The sequence below is a fragment of the Pristis pectinata genome, chromosome 4 (genome assembly GCF_009764475.1).
Source record: "Pristis pectinata isolate sPriPec2 chromosome 4, sPriPec2.1.pri, whole genome shotgun sequence".
Lineage (NCBI taxonomy): Eukaryota > Metazoa > Chordata > Chondrichthyes > Rhinopristiformes > Pristidae > Pristis > Pristis pectinata.
This window is the reverse complement of record NC_067408.1, coordinates 86,205,460-86,220,074: the sequence shown is the minus strand read 5'-3', so window position 1 is coordinate 86,220,074 and position 14,615 is coordinate 86,205,460. Positions and strand designations below refer to the sequence as shown.

General features: G+C 39.3%; 1 protein-coding gene across 1 annotated transcript in view; it reads right to left on the bottom strand.

The window, feature by feature from the left end:
• Positions 1-14,615, bottom strand: part of epha6 (eph receptor A6) — a 477,923-nt gene that overhangs the window by 65,921 nt on the left and 397,387 nt on the right. Inside the window, exons 6-7 of the mRNA XM_052015332.1 lie at positions 11,994-12,118; positions 8,897-9,059 (exon numbers count right to left, since the gene is read on the bottom strand). Coding sequence (XP_051871292.1) covers positions 8,897-9,059; positions 11,994-12,118 — 288 coding nt within the window. The remainder of the gene's footprint in view (positions 1-8,896; positions 9,060-11,993; positions 12,119-14,615) is intronic.

Sequence of the window (14,615 nt, the reverse complement as noted above, 5' to 3'; positions counted from 1 at the left end):
CTAATAAACCAGGAGTGCAGTAAAACTTATAACAAGCAAACTCTCTGTAGAGTAGAGGATTCAAATGCTGCCTTCTGTGTTTCAGTTCATCCATAATTAAATTGTGATGCTCCCATATGCACTGTAGCAATATGTATTCAATTAGTTGCTGCATCTGTAAAAATTAATGCTGGATCATATTCTAGTTCCATGCTGACCGCTACATTGAGAAATCTGTGTTAGTATGCCAAAGTTCTGGCCAAATGCACTTCTATTATGGAGGTGCAAGCTGCACAGTTAATCCACTTTCAACTAGAACTTCAAGTCATCTTCACAACTTGACTTTAGTCTATGATTCCTTTAACCAAGTTTAACTCTTGTTTTTATGTCAAATAGATGTAACTGATGGTGGTTCCATTCCAGGCAGATGGACTGCAAGGTAAATTAGTTGGATCAGTTGCTCCGGGGAGAGAAAACATCCACTCTACAGTGTAATAATGGTATGTCCAGTGACAGCACCCACTCTGAGGTCAGGGTGAGCAACTGCTTCTCTGTTCACTGGAGGGCTGAGCCACGCTGTTTGCCCTACAAATCAGCAATGACTTCTCCCTGGCCTTCGTCACCCTTCCCCAACTACTGGAGAAGGTGATCATCAAATTAAATTCAGTGAAACCTACATAAATACAGACACCTGCTTCAATAACAAAAACTTAATTAGTTAACTACGTGGGTGTGCCCTGTCAAAATGATACATAGAAGCTCAGCTGTCTTCTTGGAGCAAATCTAATTTTACCCAAGGAGAAGACGCACAAATGAAATGTAATTTGCTCTGGAGAGGGTGCAGAGGAGATTCACCATAGAAAGCATCCTATCTGGATGCATCACGGCTTGGTATGGCAACTGCTATGCCCACGACCGCAAGAAACTGCAGAGAGTTGTGGACACAGCCCAGTGCATCACGGAAACCAGCCTCCCCTCCTTGGACTCTGTCTTTACCTCTCGCTGCCTTGGTGAAGCAGCCAGCATAATCAAAGACCCCACCAATTCTGGTCATTCTCTCTTCTCTCCTCTTCCATCAGATAGAAGATACAGGAGCCTGAGGGCACATACCACCAGGCTCCAGGACAGCTTCTATCCCACTGTAATAAGACTATTTAATGGTTCCCTTATACGATGAGATGGACTCTGACCTCATGATCTACCTAGTTGTGACCTTGCACCTTAATGCACTGCACTTTCTCTGTAGCTGTGACACTTTACTCTGTACTGTTATTGTTTTTACCTGTACTACATCAATGGACTCTGTACTAACTTAATGTAACTGCACTGTGTAATGAATTGACTTGTAAGATAGGTATGCAAGACAAGTTTTTCACTGTACCTCAGTACAAGTGACAATAATAAACCAATACCAAAGGAATGTCTCAGTTATGAGGAGAGACTGGGTAGGCTGGGTTTATTTTCCTTGGAGCAGAGAAGGCTGTGGTGTGGACTTGATAGAGGTATAAAAACTTATGAGAAGCATAGATAGGGGAGACAGAAGTAAACTTTTCCCTCATAGCAGAGGTGTCTATAGCCAGAGAGCATGGGTTTAAGTTAAGAAGGGATACGAGGAAGAATTGTTTTCACCCCGAGGGTGAATGAAGTTTGGAACCACTGTCTGAGACGGTGGTGGAGGCAGCAAATCTCACAACATTTAAGAAGTACCTAGGTGAGCACTTGAATTGACAGAGATGGCTCTAGACCAAGTTCAGTCAATGGGATTCATGTAGATGGGTACTTGATGGTCACCATGGATGGTGTGGGCTGAAGGGTTTTTTCTGTGCTGTATGACTCCATGGCTCTGTGTAATTCTCAGCAAGGTGTTTGGTAAATATGAAGACACTGATAGTGAACAACAAATCGCCTCTTCCATCAAACACAGCCCAATCTCCTTTCTCAAAATTGCACCTAAATGCTTCATAAATGAGCCTTCTTCCTTTACCCCTCAACTGATGGTCCATCCTCTGTGTAATAAAATATAGCCTGACACGTATCTTAAATCTGAACTTCACAAAGATTAACCATAACCCTCATATCCTTCACATTTCTCCAAAAAGTTTCCATTCCCAGTTGGAAAATGTGGATTTTCACAAATGCTTGTTTTTTTGTAAAGTTCTTTCAGTGATGGCTCTGATAAAGGCTGAAGAGCTCTGCCTTAGCAAAGTCAGTATCATCACTCTTTCCTTCAACATTCCACTCCTAGAATGAGGCTGAGTAAGGGTAAGACTAAAATTTACTTCAGAAACACTTCAAACTATAGTCCAGAGCACACTTATTATGACCATTCTCAACAGCACTGTCTTACCAACCTCTATCATTGTTTGGCTGGGATGTTTGTAATCTAAGAACGTTAGCTTTCTTTCATTTATACAGCACAGTAACAGGCCCTTCCAGCCCAATGAGTCCATGCTGCCCATCTAAACCCGTGTTACCCTACCTGTACGTCTTTGGAATGTGGGAGGAAACTGGAGCACCCGGAGGAAACCCACAGAGACAAGGGCAGAACGTACAAACTCCTTATAGGCAGCGACGGGAATTGAACCCTGATTGCTGGTGCTGTAATAGCGTCACACTAACCGCTACGCTACCGTGCTTTGTAGAAGAGTGGGAATGGCTTGCAGGGAATGGGTGTTGGGGCTTTTAGAAGAGGGCTAGTACTGTAGCCTCCTTACTTAGCTGCTACAAGGAAGGTTAAAATATCAAGCAGACCGGAAGGCAAGTGGCTGAGGTCATCTCTGGGCCATTTGGAACAGAAGGCCCAGTGGCTAGGGCAGAATCAGGGGTAGGTGGGGCTTCTCATGCTCAGGAAGAGAACAGAATATAAAGTTATCTGAATGGTGCAAGAGGATCATTGAGTACTGGAAGTGGGTGGCAGGGACAGCAAGGGGGGAGAGGTGCAGGTGTGGGAATTGGGACAGCTATGTATTTAAATTGAAATAGCACATTGGCAAGCAGTAAGAGATCGCCAACCTGAGACTGCTTCCCTGAGTTAAGCATACAATTTGAAAGGTAGAGATAAAGAGCTGGTCATTGACTTCAGGAAAGGGGGTGGTGCACATGCACCTGTCTCCATCAATGGTGCTGAGATCAAGAGGATTGAGAGCTTCAAATTCCTAGGAGTGAACATCACCAATAGCCTGTCCTGGTCCAACCACGTAGATGCCACAGTCAAGAAAGCTCACCAGCGCCTCTATTTCCTAAGAAGGCTAAAGAAATTTGGCATGTCCCCTTTGACACTCACCAACTTTTATCGATGCACCATAGAAAGCATCCTATCTGGATGCATCAAAGCTTGGTACAGCAACTGCTCTGCCCAGGACCACAAGCAACTGCAGAGAGTTGTGGACACAGCGCAGCACATCACAGAAACCAGCCTCCCCTCCATGGACTATACCTCTCGCTGCATTGGCGAAGCAGCCAGCATAATCAAAGACCACACCCACCCAGGTCATTCTCCCTTCTCCCCTCTCCCATCGGGCAGAAGATACAGGATCCTGAGGGCACATACCACCAGGCTCAAGGACAGTTTCTATCCCACGGTGATAAGACTACTGAACGGTTCCCTTATATGATGAGATGGACTCTTGACCTCACAATCTACCTTGTTATGACTTTGCACCTTATTGTCTACCTGTAATGCACTTCCCTGTAGCTGTGACACTTTACTCTGTATTCTGTTATTGTTTTTACCCTGTACTACCTCAATGCACTGTGTAATGAATTGATCTGTACAAACAGTATGCAAGACAAGTTTTTCACTGTTCTTCGGTACAAGTGACAATAATAAACCAATACCAATACACTATGATGTTTAGAACTAGAAGAAAAGAGGAAAGGTACATGATCTATAGCACAATAAGCTAGATCCATGGTCTCAGCTGCTCATACAGGAGAGCAGAAAAGAAACTTAATAGAGGGAATCCGCAGACTGAGCAGAGCAGAGCAACACCCAAAGCACTGGAGGAACTCAGCAGGTCAAGCAGCATCTATGGAGGGAAACGGACAGTTAACATTTCAGGTAGAGACCCTTCATCTGGACTGATGAAGGTCTTAATGCCCATTTCCCTCCATGATGCTGCCTGACCTGCTGAGTTTCTCTAGCACTTCGTGTGTTGCTCCAGATTCCAGCATCTGTAGTCCCTTTTGTCTCTATTGAGCAGAGTAGACGTTACTTACAAATGTGTAAAAATGCGGCTACCAAGGAAAATCACAAAGAGTTTGGTGTGCACCTGTACTTGTGTGGCCAAAACTGAAGTTCTGTACTACCAGGCGGGATGTGTTGAGTCCTGAAGTATTAGGAGATGATGTCGGTGCAGCCTTAAGGATGCATTGGGCTGTCCCGGGAAAGTTGACAGAGCGATTAGTAGATGAGGTGAACAAGTCTTGTGAAGTCTCTGCTGGTTTTCCCAAATTGTTGCACTTTCTTGTGTTATGATATTGCATGCATGTGCAGCGAGGTTTTGCAGTTGTCGTTTGAAATCATTTTTTGCTGCAGCGCTTTTCAACTTCGTAGCCTTAATTCAGTTGATTTAAGGTGTACACAATGGATAGGATAGTTATCAGAAATTTAAGTATACAAATAAGAAGCAGAAAACATCTGGAGCGAAATGTTAAGAAAGGACCAGCACCGATTATGATCATTGCTAAAATACAGTAATATACATCTTTAAAGTATTTAAATTTGGCCTTTCTAATTGTGTGAAAGTAGCTCTAAATAAACCACTTAGAGAAGAGCAGTGATGACTATGATGCAATTGGATTTCACTTCAGACAGAACAACTGTAGCATTCAATCTCAATACAAACTTTCCAAGTCAATCAGGTGAAATTTGAAGGTCTTTCAATCGTTTGAATGCCCTGCCTTAATTTGTTTTTTTTCATAGAGCTTGTTGTACCCTTGAGCACTTTAGAAGAATCTGCACTGTGTGGTGTCTTCTTAGTGAGGTCGAGTTGTACAGCATGGTGTCCTCAAGACACCAGTAAGACTATATTACAGAATGTTTTCAGACTGATCAAGGGACCTGAAGTATACATTCAGAATGCCAATGGCATTCTCAATTATTATTCTCTATTAAGCTCAGCATGTGCCCTGGGAAACCATACTGGTTATCTGTGATACCAGTAGAGGATAGTCAAACTTTCTCAGAAACCATCCAGAGACTTGTATTTCTAGGTCAAAGCTAGTATATTGCCCTGATTTATAAGTGACGACTCCCAGAAAGAAAGACTTTACTTGCTGGTTGTAAACAAGCTACACCGTGAGATAGTAGATCCTTTCCTGTAGGTCACTTTGAACAAGGGTCCAGGTTAGGCCATGTGGGTGCAATCTAAGACTCTGTGGATGTTCTGGAATCCAACGACCATGCAAGTGGGCAGTCACAAAGAAGATGGTGCACAGGCAGATGGATGGAAGTTATTGATAATATGTATTGAAAAAAAGCATTTGAGATATCAAAATTGAGTCTGATTTTTGAAAATTTTACATATAGCTTACTGGTGGGACTACTGCATTTCTGTTTTTTTGGTACAGATTACAGATTTTTTGGTACAGTACCTATTACAGATGACAATTTGATGAAATATTTACAGAGATAATGCAGGTCAAAATTAAGGAAAGTATGAAAAATGACAGGTCATTACAGTTTTATTTGTATTTGCCAACTGAAAAAAAATGGATGAGCACCATAGGCCAGTAGAAATGACAAGTCAAAGCAGCTGGAAGTTGTGGTCTGGAGGTGACTGCTCTGGTGCCATTTGGGAATTAGGCAATATTTGTGCAGAACTTTGTCTCAGCAGATTAGATATGGACAATTCAGACTGATTTCTCTTGGTGCGTGGGAAGAGAGGCTCAACAGATCAAATGGCCTTTTATCAATGTATTTTTTTTTTGGTTAATTCGCAGATATGAAAGGATCCACATCATACTTGGCTTGTTCTATATAGATCACTTGATCTCTAATCTTTCTCAAAATTCCCATTTTATAAAAATCTTTTCATTCCAGAATTGGGGTTAATTCACAAAATAGCATTGTTACAAATGCAAAACACTTAAAACATGTCAGAATTTACTTGGAGCCAAAACAAATGCAGACAATTTCCAATTAACAAAATTTCCTTATCAAACAATTAAAGTCTGACATATGCTTTGTGCATTACCACATTAAGAGCATAACAGAAAGAGATCCTTCAGTGTATTAAAAGTGTTTCTCATTATTATTTGCATTTTAATATTTAAGAAATAAAATATTTAATGAAATATATAGGGTAGTGTTCCATTGCTGGCTGTACATAGCATACGATTCATAATTATACTACTAAAGGTCAACAATCAACAATACTACCAGCTATAATTTTAATTTATTTCCTTCCTTTGTTTCACAACATACTACTATATCAGTAATTTAAAATTACGTGCATCTGTAACAGGTACTGCAGAATGTACAGCAATGTAAGCCACATTTCAGCATACCGAAGCTTTTAGGCCGTAACTTGACACAGTGGGTGCTTTCAAGATATATCTTTTAAGTATTCAAGAAAGAATATTGTGTAAGAAAGGAGATTTTAAGGTTAAAATGAAACAAAGTGTAACTCCTGCACACTTATTTAAGTAATGCAGTAAGCCATAATGTATAGGATTTTGTTATGTGAGGATTCCTTTTGCATGTCTGGCTGTTATTAACACACTACCTGAGAAGTAGTAACACTTCAGCATCCTCCAAAGTCAACTTGTTGCTGGTCAAGAATAATATTAATGTAGAAATACTTCTGAATTTTCCATAAAATTTTGGTTCATAAAGAAAATGCACAAATAAAATTTTATTATTTTAATTAATATGCCCACTTCCATATGTTAAATAATTTTCTTGTATTTATTATGAAAATGTACAAACATTGAAGTGTTCAAAATTCTCTCAGGGCTCTACAGAACAGATGCAGGGATGATGCTTCCCTTCACTTGCATGTCTAAGTCTCAAGATATGAAGTCAGCTGCTTAGTGCTGAGATGAGAAGACATTTCTTTCCAAGAGGTAGTGAATTTTTGGAAACATTACGTGAGAGGGATGTTGATGCTCGGTTGCAGAGTATATTCAAGAAAGAGATCAATGGATTTTTAGGTATTAAGGGAATCAAGTGACATGTTATTGCAAGAAAGTGGTGCTGAAAGTGGTGTTAGTGCAATAAGTGAAAGACCATTCATGATCTTTTTTAATGGCGGAGCAGGCACATGGACCCAATCATCTACTCATGCTTCTCATTCTCATATTCATATTACTTCTTCCCTTTCTTTTGGACAATGACCAATGTATTTTCTTCTAACTAAAAATGTATGTTAAAGTGGTAATGCACAGCAGATCCTTAGTTTAGCATTCATACTCTAACGTACACAAGCACACTTACATTGTACAGAGATGTTCCATATTACTTCCTAAGTTGTGCTGCAGAATCTCCCGCTATGGTGGGAGCTTTTAAAGCAGTGGCTTCCGGTCAAGCTTGCCTATGAGTGGTAAATGAGTGAGGGGGATGAACAGGAATTGCCATCATCAAGGACTCCACCAAGAAGGAAAGACTAATTCTAGAAGATGGACAGTACTGCGGTAATCCTTGAAGATTCCAGGAGTCACTTCACTTCCAGACTTCTTGACAGTGGCTCAGATCAGGAGAGCATTTTGAAAGGCTGGATTAGACTTTTAACATCTGTTCCTGCTTTCAAAGCGCACACCGTTTGTGAAGCACACAGCTACATCACAACTGCAACATTAATCATGCTTTACAGGTTGATTGACACCTTTGCTGCATGCCCAATAGCTCCTGGGTTACAATTTTCCAAAGTATGCTACCTATATATGGAGCTATCAATTGTTTTAATGATCAATTTTTAGCCAAAAAAGAGAACTATCATGTAGCACATAAAATATTCAGCATTTTGTTTAATTTTCATGTCTCAGTGCACTAACCTACAGCAGAAAATGCAATGATAGGAAAGTTTTTCTTATCAGCTGATTCATCTTGTCTCATCTTCTGGAGAAGCAATGGTAGATAAGTGATGAGTAACAAAAGTTTTCTGAAGGCCAAGTGCCATTTCCAACATCTCTCCCAAAATACAATTTTATGAGTACAGTACAATAACTGAACAAAGAAAGCTTCCTCTCGGGTACTAACCAGTCAATTAAGAAAAAAACAAAGCCAGCCAGAATAAGAAACATAAATAGAAAATGCTGGAATCATGCTACAAGTTGATGTTCTTTCATCAAAATTCAGTTCTGATATTGTTTGACCAAGTATTCCAGCATTCTCTAATTTTATTTCAGATTTGCAATATTTTGTTTCTTGATAATCAGTCGATACATGGACTGATGAAGTGCTAAATGATTATATGCGCAATCTAAGTCATTTGAAGTACGTTACGCTTGTATTCTGATATATTTGGGTGTGCCAATTTTAATTGATCTGAATTCAGTTAAAAGTTGTATAGCAAAAGATCAGTTGAATTTACCATGAAACATCAGCTAGAAATCAGGGCACAAAAATACGACATTTTAGCTCCTCTTGTTTGCATTCCGAATTGATGACTATAATCTGCTGATAATTTATAGGTTTTGAAATGATCAGGAAAATAATATTTCATTTCAATCTGTTAAGTAGGTAACATGAGTAACAAATGACATATATTCACTGCACATTTTGGGAAAAAGCTACTCAGTAAGAATTAATAGCCTCAAGAAGAAATGATAAAGATTTTTAATCTTTTAGTTTGTGCCACTGCAGATAGTAAAAAAGTAATTGTATTTGCACAGTTAAATAGATCAAAGCAAATAAGCCACAACGTGATGAAATATTAAATGAAATATGTATGTTCAACAATCCAGATAAACCTACATTCGTCTCCGGTCTCAAACTCAAACTTCTGACTGTAACTGCCATATCCAGCTGCAGTCCGGGCACGGATCTGAAATACATATTTCGTAGCCTGCTTCAGTCCATTAATGATTACACTGGGAGATTTGGACCTTGTGGAGGAGTAGCTGAGCTGTTCGTGTTCCTGCATAAGAGTAAGGATAAATTACAAGAAGGTCAAAACAATACCTACTGCTGATTACAAAGGTCCAAAAGTCACCCATGTAGAAAGAGTCACCCATCCTGACGAAATATGAATACTTTTGCACTGCTTGAATAACTTTAATTTGGCTGCATTTCTTGTTCACCAAGGCTAAGGATACCATCACTAGGGAAAACACCAAACTAATTTCCATTATCAATAACCACCACTTCCACTTATAACAAAGAGTGGATGTAAAGACCTTGTGGTTATACTCAGAACTTAGGGAAAAGTGTATGCCAAAGTGTGGCAAACTTGCAAAAATAAACATTTACAGTAATCACATTTCTTTGTTTTCTATATTTAGCTTACTGAAGCAAACTTTACCAATGAATTTTAGATGAACATCATCTTTGAGCCCACTTAGTGCGAGTATTTGAAAATTTGGAACCCATATGTCTAACGGGGAAGAAGACAGCAATGAGAGCTATATTCAAATCTAAGTCAGAAATGAAAGAATCCTGATCAAAACTAATCTGCAATCCACTTGTCAATATCAATCAATGTCATTGGAAGCTGCAATGATTTTAATTGCTTCTGTAAAGAAAGTATTATTGATTTTTAGAATATGAATATCTATACTCATGTGTGCAAGCACTGTGCTTGCTGAAAGAACAAATGTTTTTTTGTTTGTTAATTTAATGAAACAAGACAGACAAAAGGTTTTTTTCACAATGGCGTATCAGAAAATTAGTGTTCAATTGTTTTTATGCCAGACACATTTTGTAATGATGAAAATTGTTTTCACTTTCCAGTAGTTCTATGGCAATTCCATTCTTTCCCCATTATAAGGTAAACAGTTGAGAGCGAGTGAGCCAACTATATGTCTTGGACATGATTTGAGAGCTGGGACCACACTACAACTTTGACTTTGCTCTGCTATAACTACTGTCATTCATTCAGTGGGAATAATGTTGCAGCCTGAGTGGAACTGCTAGAGTCAGAATTTCTTGCCACGTACTGAGATTTTTGAAAAATTACATGTCTACAAAATGGGATTGTTGGACAGTTTTCATCTGTCTGTACTTACCATAGTGTGCAGATGCTACATTTCCCTTCTTTGTATTTGATGCAGGGATGTAAGGAAATGGAACAGAGTGACAGGTAGCTGATCTTCCAGTTTCTTTTAATGCTGGTCTTATTTTATTTCAGTGGGGTTTGATGCTTAAATCACTGATGTAGCTATTTCCACAGCATCCAGAGAAGGGCTGTGTCATAAATGATCTGCTTTTGTGGGTTCTACATATTTGAGCTGCCAGCTATTGCTGATCTAGAGGACTCTATGTGCATGTCATTTGTTTTACATCTAATCTTGAGAAGCAATCCCTATTTTAATTCTCCACAATTTGGATTCGAATCATTAGATTTTCATTTCTAGTTTGACATTAGTCATGGAACGAAAGAGCTGTGAATAGCAATATGAATGAAACAGAACAACAAACCTGATAATGAATTCTGTTTCTATTGCAACATTCTGTGATATAATAGTGAAAAGTGGCATTCTTTGACTGTTAGATTAATTCATTACTGGTGGTGTTATTTGCACTAAGTTAGAAGGTATGAAATTTCATTGGATGCCACTGCTCATTTCAGTGCTAAGTGATTGAAAATGGACTTTTCCCAGAATGAAATAGAATAACCATCATTTCTATGTTATTTCACCTTCTCCAGAAATTTGACTGGGCACTTCCTAGCATGAATTGTGCTTTTCAAGTGACATCAGTCAGCATGGAATACTTCCTCTGGAGCTCTGCCAGGTGAGTTAGGTCATGTCCATGTCCTAGGATTTAGTCCGGGGGTGGGGAGGGAGGCAGGAACTGACTGCCAGTGAGGTTTAATCACACTACTGTTGGCCCTGTTACTTAGCTATTATCCTTCATTCCAGCCCCCTCCACCCGCAAATCTCAACCCTGACTCCCCACTGAATCAGGCCTCAAAATATGGAGCCAGCCCATCCATCATAAACAATCCAATTCGCCTGGTCACTTGCAGCTCCAGTCCCTCGATCAGCTCCAGCCCTCACTTCCTGATGACTCCCTTCCTCAATTCCCAGCTCCCACTCACTGATCAACTCCAGTCCTGATTCCCAATCAGCTCCAGCCCGACTCCCTGATCACTCTTGATCCCATATCCTCCCTCTTAATATAAGATTTTTAAATGTGGCTACTTGAATCAATTAGAAAGTATTTTATGTTCACATTGAGGGCTTTTTTGTAGCTTTTTATAATCTTTCTAAGCATGGTGTATGAACTTGTACCGTGTGTGCATCTGAAACCTTTTTTATGCATGTACATTGACATCCTAATTGTTAATCTTGTAAAGTGGATGCCTTCACGCCACTGTAACATGCAGCTCACTAAATGAGCTGCCACCAACTCAAATCAAATTTGACTGTAAGATAAAAACACCATCTACAAGGGAATGGGTATCAGTGCTGTAATTTCAATGCTCATTGAGGAATGTAAACTATTGAATGCGTGATTACGGCTACAATATTTGTGCATCTCATCAGGTTCCTACAATTGTGTAACTGCATCGCTGTGATTTCCAGGGACCCTCTGGTGTGCTGATCTTTAAGCCTGGTCCATATCTGAGCTGTGATTTAATGCTGAGTTTATTATTAGTAATGATCAATGTTTGGAAAGTTAATCACATTGACTGAAAATCAACAGAACTTTCTTTTCTGTTTCATAGAAATCAACACTTAGAATGTTAACCGTGAAGGTGATATTTTAATTCATTTATAAATAGTGCCTGAAATTATTACACTGTTCTTCAAACGTTATAAATTTCACTGTGAAATTGTCACTCTTAAGCTGTGAAACATCTCAGGAGCAATGAATTCTTTACAGTGATATTTTCAATACTTTTCCTTACTTTTTCATAGTACTTTATCTCGTAGTCCAGAATGATTCCATTTGGATGCTCGGGTTCCTGCCATGACAGACCAATACTGTTCTGGGATGCCCAGTCTTTCCTCAGAAACCCAATCAGAGAGGGAGCTGAAAGGACAAAAGGTTCTGTAAAAATATTCATAGGGAAAACCAACTCAAGTGAAACTCTGGCTTTTGGATCAGTTGAGCAGCAGTCCTCACTGTGCTATAATGCAACATGCTATTGTGGTTATTTCAATTTCACAGGTGGATGCCCTCAGTGTCTTGTTACCACTGTTGTTGAACTCCATCACCTGCTATGCTTTATCAATAACTCTGACACTGCATCTTCCTTAATGGATGGATCTAAGTGGTCATTTGACAACTGGGTCATGAACAGTACCAAGAATCCAGTGGGGCTCTATTTTACATCTTAGTGCTTTATAGAAAGCATAGGAAAGATTGCTTCTTTTTGTTAATTTGTGACAGCCAGAAGGATATTACCAAGTATATTTTCATGGTACAACAACACTCCCTAATAAAACCTAAAGAGGACATTTTTGCTACCTATTCTGTTTGTGTATATATATATATGTATATATATATATATATATATATATATAACATTTTTAGGATGTGTATGATGCTGGAAAGGTCAGCATTTTATTGCTCATTCCCATGCCACAAAGAGCAGGTCCAAGGGGATGGGATATGGTTGTTTCTGACAGATGTTCTTCTAATCATCCTTCCCCACCAGAGAGCAAGTACTCATGCTATTGAAATACCAGCTAGTAAAATTCAGCCATCAAGGGGAATAAAATTCTAGTGACAGTCATCAAAAACAATCATTCAAATCTGGGCTTCTAATTGGAAAACTAATGCTCCAGGATTAGATCCCAGATAAGATTAATATATTTCACTAATTACAAGATTCCACTCACTAGTAGACAGAGATATTCAAGGCTATTCTAGTGAAAAGTTGGAACTCAGAGTGATTACTCAAAACAACGGGCTTGCCTCTCCATCACTACATAGAGGTGAGCTATACACAAAAAGTGCTGGAGGAACTCAGCAGGTCAGGCAGCATCCATGGAGGGAAATAAACAGTTGACGTTTTGGGCTGAGACCCTTGATTAGGACTGGAAAGGAAGAGGACAGAAGCCAGAATAAGAAGTTGGGGGGAGGGGAAGGAGTATACGCAGGCAGAGGATTGGTGAGATCAGGTGATAGGCAAGTCCAAGCGAGAGGGGGAAGGTAGTGGGTGGGGAGGGTGAGAAGATGTAATAAGATGAGAGGTGAAAGGTAGAAGAGGCTGAAGAAGAGGTGAGCTATCCATGTTATGAAAGGTAGGTAACAGCATAATATGTGGTTATTATAGAATAAGGGTAAAGTACTTTACGGTTATGGAAAAGGCAAGCACTTAAACGCATCTCCAAACCTTCAGTTTAAAGGTCTTTGCACTTTACACACCTTCCTTCATTTTTAGAAGAAACTAACAAAAGAGCTGAAAAGAACTTTTGAAAATGCACTGACATATTAAATAAATGGAAACACCTGCTTGAAATTTACTTTATCATTTGCTTTCAGAACACAAGTCAACGCTTTCTTTAATCACAAAATTCAGTCACTTTTACCCAAAACTAACAATAGCCATGACATTAGATTTGGTTAAGTGGTAAAGCTTAATACTTTGCACTGTGATTTGAATGACATTTTCCCTACACAATCACAGTGGCTAGCCTCAGCATTTACATTGCATGTGGCTTAGACCATTGCTTATGTGTTCTGGGACATCAAAATAGTTTTCAATCACTGTCCTCTCTGCTAAAGAAATTTATAACACAGGAGGTGATTCAGCCCATGGAATCCATGCTAGCCAAAATTAACTGCAGATTGATCTCAATGTCTGGGTCTATAATACTGCAGATTATGGCTCTTGAAATGGTCACTCAAGTTCATTTTATATTTGGTGATGTTTTCTGCATCTACCACTGTTCCAGGGAGTGAATTCCAGATCCCTGCTATTTGTTGAGTGAACCTTTTTTTCCTCAACTTCCCTAGTTACTGTTCTCTCTGCTAAAGGAATCAGGTCTTCTCTTGTCTTGTCTAGGCTTTTCTTAATGTTGTACACCTCAGTTAAATATCCCCTCCATCTTCCAAATAAAACAACTATAGTTTAGCTGGCCACTCCAACAGCACTATCACATATTTCCCGTAGTGTGGTGACCAAAACTGTACACATTGTGCCAACTGTGACTTGTGGTTCTGCTGTGACTTTGTTGCTCTTGTATGCTATGTCTTAGTCAATAAGGCAGCAAAGATGGTGGTGAAGTGATACATTACGCTAGGAAGAATGAGGAGAGGCAGCATAATAAGTGGCACATTTGTAAAGGTTTGCAGAAATAACATGTCAGAGGGTACATACACACAAATTCTCAGACAAAGCAGATGTTGAGAAGGTTGTTCAAAAAGTGTATAACATCCGTGGATTTATTTAAAATTGAATAAAATACAAAAGCAAGGAAGTTATAAAGTAGTGATGAGGAAATAATGTGGAGCTGGAACAGTGTGTTTAATTCTGGTCGGAAATAAGGTCAAGGTCTTAGAGAGGGCAAAACAGAGATTT